Source organism: Thamnophis elegans, chromosome 1 (genome assembly GCF_009769535.1).
Source record: "Thamnophis elegans isolate rThaEle1 chromosome 1, rThaEle1.pri, whole genome shotgun sequence".
Classification (NCBI taxonomy): Eukaryota; Metazoa; Chordata; class Lepidosauria; order Squamata; family Colubridae; genus Thamnophis; species Thamnophis elegans.
In genome coordinates, this window is record NC_045541.1 from 14,017,513 (window position 1) to 14,030,743 (window position 13,231).

At 38.4% G+C, this 13,231-nt stretch overlaps 1 protein-coding gene across 1 annotated transcript in view; it reads left to right on the top strand.

Moving 5' to 3' along the window:
• The window catches only part of CAVIN2 (caveolae associated protein 2), a 29,729-nt gene extending 18,866 nt beyond the window's left edge, over nt 1–10,863 (top strand). The window contains exon 2 of the mRNA XM_032226204.1: nt 8,398–10,863. Coding sequence (XP_032082095.1) covers nt 8,398–9,159 — 762 coding nt within the window. The 3' untranslated portion in view covers nt 9,160–10,863. The remainder of the gene's footprint in view (nt 1–8,397) is intronic.
• The last annotated feature ends 2,368 nt before the right edge of the window (nt 10,864–13,231 follow it).

Consider the following 13,231-nt stretch of genomic DNA (forward strand, 5'->3'; position numbering starts at 1 on the left):
GCTCATTGTATATCACTCAGTGGATGAACAAATTTAGGAGGTGACCCACAATGGACAAGTATTGATGGGTGTATGAAAAAGTAGACTTTTCATAGGACACAGGGGAACAGAAATTTCCAAGTATGTTAGAGATAGTGGCGTCTAACCATAATCAGGACTATTCCAAACATGGCAATTTTTAAATGTTTGCTATTGGAATGAAACGCGCAAGAAGGGAAGAAAATAGCAGAAATTCAATTGTTTCACTGTATTTGGTGCTTGGAATTAGAATGGAACAAGGTTTGACAAAACACCTGCATGCTCAAAAATCAAGACAAAGTGAGTTAGGAAGGTAAAGTTGCAGAAAATTATAATGGACTCTGAAAGAAATTGATAACATAGCATACAAGACCATTAAATCTTCTCACAGTGCACCAATTTGCACATATTATTACAGCGGCTGCAACTGCAGAATTTTTTGACACATTGGCTTTTTTCCTCTGGGAGGTAGTAAGAAAGACGAACTCACAAATGCTTTCTGAACAAAGGTTCATTATGGGCAGGAACCATTAGGACCATTAAAACCTCTTTTTGTTTCCCCTTCTAAAATCAGTACTAATTCAAATGTACTTCCACTACTGAATTAGAAAATGAAAGCGTACCGTACTAAATCTGGAAATGGAAAATATATTTTCATCACTTTTCAATATGTGTAGCTTCCTTCTGATTTAATTACGGCTAACAATTTGGAACGTTTTGAAAAAGCCTTCACTGTGAATCACCCCCTACACACACATCTGCCTTTATATATTATTTATGTAAATGTATCCTAAGTAGTCACTAATATTTAATTCAACTAATTGGAATAACCTTTGTTTTCAGTCTGAATAAATAGGCAATTCATATTCTATTTTTTTTAATCTAAAGGTTTTCGTGTTGGTTTTTTTTTTTTAAATCCTCATTTAAAATCAGTTTGTTTTTAGTTTGCAGAATTTGCTCCCAAGGAACATGCCTTTTGATTAGAGGCAAACTCTTCTCTTGTAAAATACCTAAAGTTTGAGCAGAACAGCCATCATATTATGCTCTCTCTCTCTCTTCCAGGGTTTTTAGAGAATGCTTATCCTTGGTCATTTTTGACACTGCAGTATATTGTTTGTGGGTAATTATGTGGAAATTGCATGAAACGCCAGGAGAAGACTCGTATCATGGAGATGAATGAACCTCACGTCTATCATCTACTATTAGCCTGTTCATATCAGATGTCTGCTATGCCATGTTTTAAATGGAGTTAGCCTAATACTGATGATAATCATAATAGTTTATGGGAGAAACCATAGTTGGTTTTACATCCATACAAATGCATTATTTTTCCAGTGATTCAGAGGTGCAAACTATATTGTGGCATTCCAATATTTAGTAAGTGAGAATGCCTTGATACTAAATTTTACTTGCTTGTGTAATGGTTTGCTGAATTCGGCTTTCTGCTAAACAGTATTAAAGAAAAGATACGCCATGTTCTTTTTCTTTAGTTATCCGTTTATTTATTTATTATATTTTTAAATCACTGCAATTGTGCAACTTTAAGTGAAATATCCATAATACAATAGCCATAAAAATAATCATAACAGTATCAAAGTATCTTAAAACTAGAGTACACAGAAAATTCCACTGCAGTATCTTAAATCATTTTTTTTAAAAAAAAACTTTATTTCATATAAGATGTAGTATACAAGAAAAACTGAAATTCACATTCTGTAGTTTGTTCAGCTAATTCTAATAGTAGTTGTCTACTTTGACCAAGAATTGTTTTCCTGGATCACAAGTAACGGTTCCACCACAAAACCGCGGTAGACTAAAGCGCGCTCGACGAAAGCGCGTATGTGACGTCATCACAGCGCGACGGAAACAGCACGCTGTGAGCGGTAAAATTAAAATTAACGCGTAAATCTAAACCTAACCCCCCCAAACCTAAACCTAACCCTAAGCCTAACCCTTAACCTAACCCTAAACCTAACCCTATACCTAACCCTTAACCTAACGCTAAACCTAATGCTAACCCTTAACCTAAACCTAACCCTAAACCTAACCCTTACCTTTATGTGAATCGGCTTGCTTTAAAAGCGCTTTTTAAAGCGCCCTTTTTTCTCCGAGGTCGTATTTGTCGCGCTGCTGCTGATGTCACGTACGCGCTTTAATCGGGCGCGCTTTAGTCTGCCGCGGTTTTGACGGGTCACGCAAGTAACATATGATTCACGTTCGAATTAGAATTTATTCATCTGCTAGCTCATTTTAATGGCAGACCTCAGCGAACGGCAGAGAAGGGAGACATTTTAAGAATGACAGCCATTTTGAATTTTCTTAAATTCAAAACCACCTCAGGGCAAAACACAATGGCAAAATGTAGGAGGCAGATAAATCAGAGTCCACTTTCTAAGATGGATGTAATAACTGTCAGAATCCTTAAGGAATCAGGAAGATCCTTGATTCTTTTCCCTTCCCTACTTTTCTCTCTTTTATACTGATGCCATTGTAGGGAGAAGTTTTTAAAAAAGAACCAATATTATTTCTTACTTTCCCAAATTGCAGGGCAGATGAGGGAAACATGGAAGAGATGCCAAATTGTACAGATGCTTGGATGAGGCATGTGAAAGCAGGAGAAAATCCTGCTAATTGCTTGTTTCCCCAAATCTGTCCCAAAGTGAAACAGGTTTTTCTCAAACAGAAAAAAAAAAGGCAATCATTTTGCTGTTCCATAATTTAAGTAAGGAAATAAAGTGAAAGAGAAAACCCCATGTTTTCCCTTCTCTAAACATAAAACAAATGGGTGCTCGGGGTTCCGTTTCACAAGAAGATCAGGTGTTCACGGCTGGAGAGCTGACAGGAAAATTAAAAATACGCTTTTAGCACTTATTTTTGACTCGTATAGTTAACAAACATAATTCACGGCCACAGTATGTTTTAAAACGGGGTTGAAAATTTTGTGGAAGACATTTCCCTTAACAGCTGTTCCTGATGACTGCCAAGTGAAATAAGTATGCTTAGAAGAGCCCGTAGACTTCCAAATATTAAGCGATAGGAGCAAACCAAAGATATATAATATTTGGATCCCAAGTGGGAAAAGTGGTTTGGCTCCAGGATCAACATGATCATTGTACCAGGCTGTGACACCCCAGAGAAATACTATGAAGTCCCAGGAAAACGTGACCCGACAAATGCGCGCCTGACAAATGTGTGCCGACAAATCGCCGTGACAAAATAGCGAAGTCGAAAGTGCGCCCACAACAGCATGATTAGGGTTTTTAGGTTAGGGCTAGGGTTGTTAACGTTGTTACTGTTGTTTTCGTGTTGTTTTCGATGGCGCGCTTTTGTCGACGCACTTTAGTGGGCGTGCTTTCGAATTTGCGTTTTGTCGTGGCGGTTTTGTCAGCACGCATTTGTCGGGTGCGCATTTGTCAGTGAACCCCAGGAAAATACACGTGTGTTTGTGTATGTGGCTTCAAGGCATTACAGACGTAATAGGCTGCATCCCCTTGTTTCCTCCTCCTGTGCACACAAGCATTTTCCTGAGATTGCGGAGTAAGCGCCAGCTTTACAATAAATTCCAAATAAAAAGTGTAAATATGTCAGACTGTTCAACACATTCCAGAAAGATCTGGAGTTTCTATGAAGAAAATTTTCCAGGCATGTTTCCTTTCTGATATCCTGGACATAAAGCCCCATCGGTCACCAGAGTTGTTATTCATCTTCTCTAGAAGGCGTCTCTTAGTTCTTCATTGATGTCAAGAGGCATTCTTCACACATGGGCATACTAGGCATGCTTTCAACTCACCTGGCATGACAAGCAAGGAGCACGGGTTTAACTATAGTACTCGAGTGAGCATCCTAGAATAATTTTCTCCAAATTCCTTGCAATCCACTGTGACTGGTGGAAGAGCAGGGATTCCTCAGGAGAGGGGTTTATATAGCTCTGAATTCATGAATATAAATAGACAAACAAATACAGTGCCAGGGCTGTCCGAATGGCTGTGTTCTGGGTCCTCTGCTTCTTTATTAACCCTTGCTTCTGAAAGCAGAACTCAACATTCCTGTTTCCCAGCAAGTTGCTTAAGAAACAAGCAGATGATGGGAAAAGCAGCTGATGGGAACAATAGGTGATGTTTCTTTACTTGGGGAAAAAAACGCGCTTCATGAAAGAAGTTCCAAAACTTTTACAGTGTATCGCATATATTTGAAATTCTGACCTGGCATTTTCATCGGCTTTATCTGAAAAGGCCCAACTGCTTAACCAAGCACAAGATGCAATAAATTCAAGATGCTCACCCTGAGATAGCTGAGGCAGTGACCTTTCTTCCTAGAAACTATTTTTGGCAAGGGAACCAACACTATCTAACAGGCAAATGCAACATTATAACTTGCTGCATTTTGCGATTAGTTTCTCCCAGGGAACAGAATAAAGTAATTGCAACATTTTGCTTGGCATACCTATCTTGTTCTAGGTCAAAAGATACTCTCTCTTTCTCTCCCTGCTGTTCTTTCCCTAACAACATGAAGGGGGGAGTTTTATCTGGTGAGCATTATCTGGCTGGAAATGAGCAGAAGCCAAGAGAGTGACAGACGTGTATAAGAATGAGTAGATAATGCAGGTAGCAACTTCAAAAATAGCCCTGAACTTGCTGGAAAATTCTAGGCTCCAAAGCTATGCAAGTCTACCATTATTAGTTCATTGATGATTTCTGTAATATGCCATGCACAACTAGGTTTATATAAAGGCAGGTGGGCAAGGTGAGAGCTTTGCTCCTTTGTAGCCTATTCATTTGGTGGAGAATCCTTCCAGCATATTTTTCTTTCCTGGCATGTCCTTCCTTGGACTGCAGAAATTATACAGGTAGTCCTCTACTTATAACAGTTCATTTAGTGACTGTTCAAAGTTACAACGGCACTGAAAAAGTGACTTATGACCATTTTTCACTTGTGACCGTGGCAGCATCCCCATGGTCACCTGATTTACAGTCAGCTGATTTACATTTAGGATGGTTGCAATATCCCAGGGCCATGCGATCCCCTTCTGACCTAAGCAAAAGTTAATAAGGAAACCAGATTCACTTAGCAACCATGTTACTAATTTAACAGCTGCAGTCATTCACTTAACGAATGGGGCAAGAAAAATTGTAAAATGGGGCACAACTCACTTTCTCAACAAATTTCTTACTTAGCAACATAAATTTTGGGCTCAATTGTGGTTATAAGTTGAAGACCACCTCTAGTTGCTTTTCATGCCACACTAGTGAAGCATTACTCTGTTGCTGAATAACAGAGTTGGAAGGGACCTTTGAGGTCTTCTAGTCCAACCCCCTGCTCAAGCAGGAAACCCTATACCATTAAAGACAACTGGCTGCCAAGTCTCTTCTTATTAAAAGCCTCCAGTAATGGAGCACCCACAGCTTCTGGAGACAAGTCGTTCCACTGATTGGTTGTTCTTTCAGGAAATTTCTCCTTAGTTCTAGATTGTTCTCTCCTTGATTGGTTTCCATCCATTGCTGCTTGTTCTGCCTTCAGGGGCTTTGGGGAAAGTACATTTCCTCTTCACATTTGTCATCTCTTTTCATCTATAGCTTTGTTTCTGCTTAAAAGTAGCAGGATTTTCTCCAAATCAGTGTCATGGTTTTAATGTATCTGGTCCTTCGTAAAAGCCAGCTCTCTCTTGAACCTGCCTTGTGGCAGGGAGATTCCAAATACTGCATACTTTGTTATTTTATATTAATTTAATAAAAAAAATGTGATTGCTCTGCTTGAATTCCTAAGTGGAAGTGGACGCCATTATACACCTTTTATTTCCTATATTCTATTTTGCCACAACTCCTCCCAAACATATCAAGGCTCAAAATAGCTTCCTCCCATTTTGATTCTGTATCATCTTTCATTTTCAACATTTTATGAGTTCTACCTGTACTGCAAAACTGGTTTAATAATTATTTTGTTGCTTGGTGGGCTTTGTTTCTATATTATTCAATTTAAAGCAAAATAGATGATGTTAAACTGTCCTGTGGACAACTTTATTAGATAGGTCTTCCCCCCCCCCCCCATAAACATGCCAAGGATATTCTCATAGAAATATTGAGCCTTTGGAATGATGTTAATCTCCACTTAAGATGCAATTTAATAAAGATCCTCATAAACTCAACTCTTTATGTATGAGAACAGTATAAAAGAGGAGGACATTTGAGGATGCTGATTAATGAAAGCTTGCAATTTAACCATCCTCTATCATTATTCAGTGATCGCACTTAAGTTTTATATTTGTCTTTTTTTCTGGTTCTGCATTATTCCACATGCCCAACCCATATTCACATCTTGGTACAAGTATCCATGACCCACCCAAAATATGTAGTTTGTAAGCATTCTAAGTAGGTCAAGGTTCCATTATTGTTAAGCCTAAATTGATTCCATTGTTTTCTGCCACAAAATTTTTCAATAGTGATTGGCTAATTTATAATCTTCAAGTGGCTGATAGTAACAGTGTCACTCACCTTTTTTCCATCTTGAAACTATTTAAAAAAGCATGAAACAAAGAATAAATTTACGTGCCCAGTTTTATTGTATCAAGTGTAGCAGAAATTAGAAGAGAATGCAAATGTTTCAAGGTCAAATTCATATGGTGTTTATCTTCCTTCCTCTTTAAATCATTGGGGATAGACTCTTTAAGTTCTAATAATAAGTAAAGGAAAACCTGTTTATGGCCATTGATTAGCCACATATAGAATTGCAAAATACAAAAAAGCACCGCCAATAATAATACGACAAATGGGTAGGTGAGAAATATACCCCTATGTTTTCTGCCAACCCCTGGGCCACAAACTGGTACCAGTATGCAGCCTGTTAGGAACTGGGCCGTGTAAGTGTGTCAGAGGTGGGTTGCTAATTTTTTTTTATTACTGGTTCAGACGTGCTCTTGCGCGCACTCCCATGCACGTGTGACATTTCTGTGCATGCGCAGAAGCTTCCGGGCAGGTGGGCAGAGCCTCCTGCCGCCGCTACTACCAGTTTGGCCGATCCAGGCTGAACTGGCAGCAACCTACCTCGGATGTGAGTGAAGCTTTATCTGTGCCTGCACGGAATCTAGGTAGCATAAGAAATCATTGTCCCCACGCAGCCCCCGCTAGTCTGAGGAAAAATTGTTTTCCCCAAAACCGGTCCCCTGGTACAAAAAAGGTTGGAACCTCTCTCCTAGAGATCTACACATATTCAAAAATGATGTTGGTATTCAGTATTATGTTCGGTGGTTGTTCAACAGGGATATTTAGATGATGGATGGATATAGAAAGATGGTACCTTCCACTTGTGTATAGACAGTACTATTCTGGAAGGGCAATCTCAGTCTTGATGGCTGTCACCCATCAATACCACATGTTGATGCAGCCCATGCTAGATAGAAGGTTATAGTTCAAAATAACTAAAGAGCCAGAATTTGAGAAAGTTCCATGCATAACATTGATGTTCTGATAGGTCAATGATTTGTCTTTGTAAAAATCAGATGCATAAGTTCTTATAATTAGTTTTGAGGTCAAAGTTCTGTTTGCAACCTATTTTGAACAATGCAGCCATGGGGAGGGAAATCCAGTTAATCTGAAAAGGTATATAAGGAAATTCACTTGTCACACGCCCACATATCTCAAAGTAAAGGTTGTACTTCTCAGGAGAGAAAAAAAATGCTCTTATTTTAGCAAGTTCAAAGTTCTGACACTCAGTTTGGCAAGTCAGTCCTACAGCTGTTGCAGAAGCAAAAATCAAGGGCAATTTGTACCATTCTGAATTATTTCTTTGGGGAGTAAAGCCATGATAGAAAAGTAATCCTGAATCCATATCAGAAGAGTAAGTTGGATCCAGTACTAAGAGAATAAATTATGGCCAGGGGAAACAATGTTCCCAAGTGTTTAACTGATGTCCATCAACCACATCTGTTCATTTCATATCCTGCACTAAGCAAGGAATTTTGGGTAACTGTTTAACATTTATATTGACATATTGTTAATTGAAGTTCAACCTAACAGGAGAGGATTTCTGTTCCAGAAGAGAAGGGATGATAGGGAAATTGGAAGTGATCCTACATCCTGTTTTTAATGGTGTTAAGATATTGGCACGATTACAGCTGCACTATTCTCTGATAGCAATGTTGACTAAAATGTATTTTATTCTAATAGTAGATCACAGCTCATAAACTCATTACTTTTACGCAGTCTAAAAGAACAATTCCATAGGAAGTAAGTGATTGTTACTGGTTGAATATACTGTGGCACAAAAACCACTTCCTTTACCTCATTATCCCAAAGGAAAAAAATATTGATGTTATTCAGGGCTGTGCCTTGTTTATCAAGTCTGTGTCTTGTGAAGCTTGAATAAACACATATCAACTCTTTACAGGAAGAAAATGAAATCCCTGCCAGCGTATTTGTGAAAGAACCTGTTCCCAGTATTACTGATGGGAAGGAAGAGCCTGTCGATGAGAACAAAACCTTGGAAGAAACCTTGCACACCGTGGAGTTATCCTCAGAGGATGAGCTGCCCCACGATGACCTTGCAGAAGACAGCATGGATGAGAAAATGGAGGAGACCAGAGCTGAGAAAATCAAGAGATCGAGCCTTAAAAAGGTCGACAGCCTGAAGAAAGCATTTTCCCGCCAAAACTTTGAAAAGAAGATGAACAAGATTGTCTCGCCTGAACGGAGAGAGAAGATCAAGAAGTCTTTTACCCCTAACCATCAGAAGTCTTCTTCATCCAAAAGCTCGTCTTTCAAGGTCTCTCCCCTGACATTCAACGTGAAGAAAGTCCGTGATGGAGACACATCTATAGAAGTAGAAGATAAGCTAGTGGAAGCGACTGGCAGTGAGCACGCAGCCGGTGAAGAGATCCCCTTCACTTCAGATCCAGTCCCTTCTTCTTCTCCAGTGGAAGAAGGAAAAGCCTTTGCTGATTCCTTGGAAAAAGAGTCAGGAAGTGAAGGAGAGGTGGTGATCAACAACAACATTGAGCTTGCAATTGTTGAAGAAAATGATGACTATAGAGCTTCATTAGAAATCAGACAAGAACTTTATGAGGAAAGAAACAAGCCAACCAGTGAAGAAGTTGAATATTCTGAAGAATCCAATCAAGCAGCTGTCCTTCACGTAAACCAAACCGCGTAAATTGCCTGTGTCCTTTCTACGAATGATATTTTTTAATTATATCAGTCACCAGAATATGTCTGGTATACTATCAATGTGGGGTCTAATAGTGCATCACAGTGGAATTGTTGGTTTTAAAGCGTAGATTTCCTTACAAAAACTGTTCACTCAATTAGAATTGACTCCCACAGTCAAAAGTAGGACTGTTCTCCAAATAACACAAAAGCAAATTTCTTGGCCGCTTTAGCCTCTTTCCATCACCACTTCAAGCCTCTTCTTACTTTCTAAAAGTTTCTTCACTCTACCTAGAATGGGTTTAAAAGAAGTGTTCAAGACAGTTAGGCCGTTTGATAAAAGGCGTTACCTACACAGTCTCTTTTAAATTGTAGTTAAGAATATAAGCAGTTCCCTGCTAGATCTGATCCCTTTGCCCCGTCTAGTCCAGCCGAATGTCTGGCCAACCTACTTCACAAGGAAGCTCATTTGTCTGTTCTTCTCCCAACAGATTCAGGGAGGTCACACTGCCATCAATTCTTTGATCCCCAAGACTTCCATGAATTGATCCACCCTTTTTGTTTAAAGCCAGTACCACATCTCATGGTACTGAATTCCAAAGTGTAATTACGGGTTGTGTTAAAAAAAAAAAAAGTCATTCGGTCAATCCTGATTCTTCCAATGTATTCAATTTTGTTCTAGTGTTTTGGGAAGAGGAAAATAGCTGGTCCACTTTATCTATGCCATGCATAATTTCATTGTTAAAGATTTATTGAAGATTTGGATAGATCCATGACCCTCATCCCCATCTGCAATCAGCTGTCAGTGGGGAAGGCATGGCTATTAAATGGTGCAAACATGGTCTTATTTTTTCAAATACAGATCCCATGTTTTCTTAAATCTAGACTGTGGGCCTGCATTGAAAAGACAGTTTCTCTCTCTTTCGGAGGGAACTGTAAAATCCATTACAGTATCCTCTTTGCCTGCTAACTTTCCCCTATTAACTGCTTTTTAAGTTACAATCCAATTATAAGCTAAACTCTTTCGCATCTATGCAATTCATCGCCTTTTCCTAACCTATGGAATCCTCAAAGTTTGTAATTTCCCTTCTTGATGTGCTGTGACTATCCTAGCACAAAGTAAGAGTGAACTTCCTGTCACAAGAGCTGATACTGAAAATGCAGGCGTGAATTACTGAGAAGTACAGCTTTTGACAGTATACTTATACACATTTTGTGCAGATGCACTGGAAAAGATATTTTTAGCATATACAATTGATTTGAGAAACAAATTACTGTGAGGAGGCTGCACCTCAACAAAAATGAAAATGGGATTTTTGCTTCCTTATCGCTGTTCGGTCCCTTAGTTAATTAATAACTGTTGATACAGAACAATTAGGCAGTTGAGTTTTCTGTCTCATAGTGCCTGCATCATTTTGTTTTATTGATGTTGAGAATATTCCTTCATCCACCAGCTCCTTGCAAAACGAGCTTTATTTTTGTTTTGTCCTTTCAAATAAAAGGAAATCAAGTTCTTGTGAAACTACAGGTAGTCCCCGAGTTAACAACAGTTCATTTAGTGACCATCCAAAGTTACAACAGCTTTTAAAAAAGTGACTTACGACCGTGTTTCACACTTCCAATCATTGCAAGGATCCCCGTGATCAAAATTCAAATGCCTTGCGACTGATTCTTAGTTATGACGGTTGCCATGTCCTGGGGTCATGTGACCACTTTTTGCAACCTTCTGACGAGCAAAGTCAATGGGGAAGCCAGATTCACCTACCAGCAACTGTGGTACTAACTTAACAACTGCAGTGAATCACTTAACAATTGTGGCAAGAAAGGTGTTCAGTAGGGCAAAACTCACTTAACAACTCTCGTTTAGCAACTTAAATTTTGGGTTCAATGATGGTCGTAGGTCGAGGACTATCTGTACCATACAGTCGTATAGCTTATGTTCTGAAGTCAATCATATCAAGTCTTTTTGGATTTATTTTCAGATGACTACATGTAGGATTACTGTCATAGTGTAGTAATGAAGTAATAGTAGTAATCAAAGGTAATATATGTTAAGATCTATTGTAGATTTTTTTTCACCATGTGTACCTTCCAATCATGGAACAGCATTCCCCCCACATACACACACACACAATTGGTGGAGTGATAAGATACATGTCTAGACATAAAACTATGAGATCAGTAAGATGCATATCTTGTCTTAGTGTCTAGATTGAAAATAATATGGTATGATTAGGGAGTGTCTGCGCACTGCAGAAGCTGATGGTCTACAACTCTCATTAGACCCAGCCAGAATAGTCAGTGATGGGGGTTGATGGGAGAATACCTTCTTTGTTCTCCCCAACTGACATAGGGCAAAATATGTTGAGGAACACACACAGGCAAATAGGATCTCTGACTTCCTTATCTAGTTCCAACATAATATTCAAAGCAAGGAGGGGGTACTATTCTTTCCTAGCCGAGAAAGTTGCATGTACTATTTTGATCATGTGCCAAGACTGGCATGCCGCGTGAGCAAAATAGCAAGGAGCAGTCCTCCTTCCACACATACACCCTATGGCCCAGGTCAGGTTGCATCATATCCTAAGTCAGCAAAGATATTCTGACACAAAAGAATCCCCTCATGTAGTTCTCCACAACCTTGGCAAGTTGCTTCCATTTCAGGAAAGACCAGATTTGCTTCCTGAGGCAGACATGCCATCTCTTGAAAGGCCGGACTGTTCCTGTGAGGTGACATGTTGCTTCACAACTATTACGGAAGGCCACATAGGTGATTGGTGGGGTAGCAGATCAAGCAAACTTATAATGGAATGTCTGTATAGCTGCTTAGGATAAGTTGCTTGTTTCTATTCCATACAGCCTTAAGTTGATCATTAATGTATATAGATATATATGTTTTATGTTAGATTTATTTTAAGAGAGAATACATTTAAAAGAATAAAGAAAATATTATTTGCTTAATAAAAACAATTATTGTTTTAAATGGCCAAAGGGAGATATAGGGTTATATATATATATATATATATATATATATATATATATATATATATATATATATATATATATATATATATATATATATATATAATAATCTAAGTAGTTCATAGAAATAGATTATCAAATAGTGATCTATGCACCAAACTACTGTATTTAAGAGTGTAGGGTGAGAGATGGCATCTTGGCATAGTGCAAGATGATCAAATGAAAGTTCAAAGAATATATAATAAAATAAGAGAGGGGCTAGGATAGTAAGATACGTACATAAGTAGCCCAAATATATTATCCAGGGAAAATATATTTTTATTCTGGGTCTGCACAATGTTAAAGAGAAGACTGTTTTGAAAAGTATATCCAGGTAAGCATATTTTACAAAAAAAAACAAAACATCACAGTTCCCATCAGCAATATGAATCTTATCTTTCTTGTTTGTTATGGGTGTTTTAAGTGTGCTTAGCCACACAGATCAATGCCCAAATGTGGAATATATATATAGATCACCTAGGAATTGTCCAAGAGTATGAAATAATGCTACTGAATATTGACAGTGTCCATCAGACTATGATTTTAATAATCTCTCTTTTATTTTTAACATTCATCAGATGCACAAAGGATTATTAACATCACCTGGTCATTTCTGTGTGATTTGAATGTTCCATGTAATGTGTAGAATACGTGCTTGGATTAGACATATGAGAACAGTTCTAAAAGTGGAACACATTATTCCATTTTTAGCTGGTGATGTCAGATGATTTGATGCCATGTTGGAATTTTTGTTTGAGATTTTTTAAAAATACTGACTTGAGTGATAAAAGGCAAGGAATGCAATTCTGAATGGATTTCTTCTGTGTAAAACAAATATCAGCTCTGCCTATGGGCAATTATGTTTAATTTCAGGAGGGTTTTGTACATGGAAATTTCCTACTGAACGGGATGGGGATGTTGCATCCACCACCTTGAGCACCCTGTAATACATAGTAAATTTCACAGCCATGTAGAAGCTGGAATTTCTGCATATGAGAGGCATTTTTGTGACCAAACTATTCAGAAGTGAATGTGCATTCCTACAGCATGTATTCATT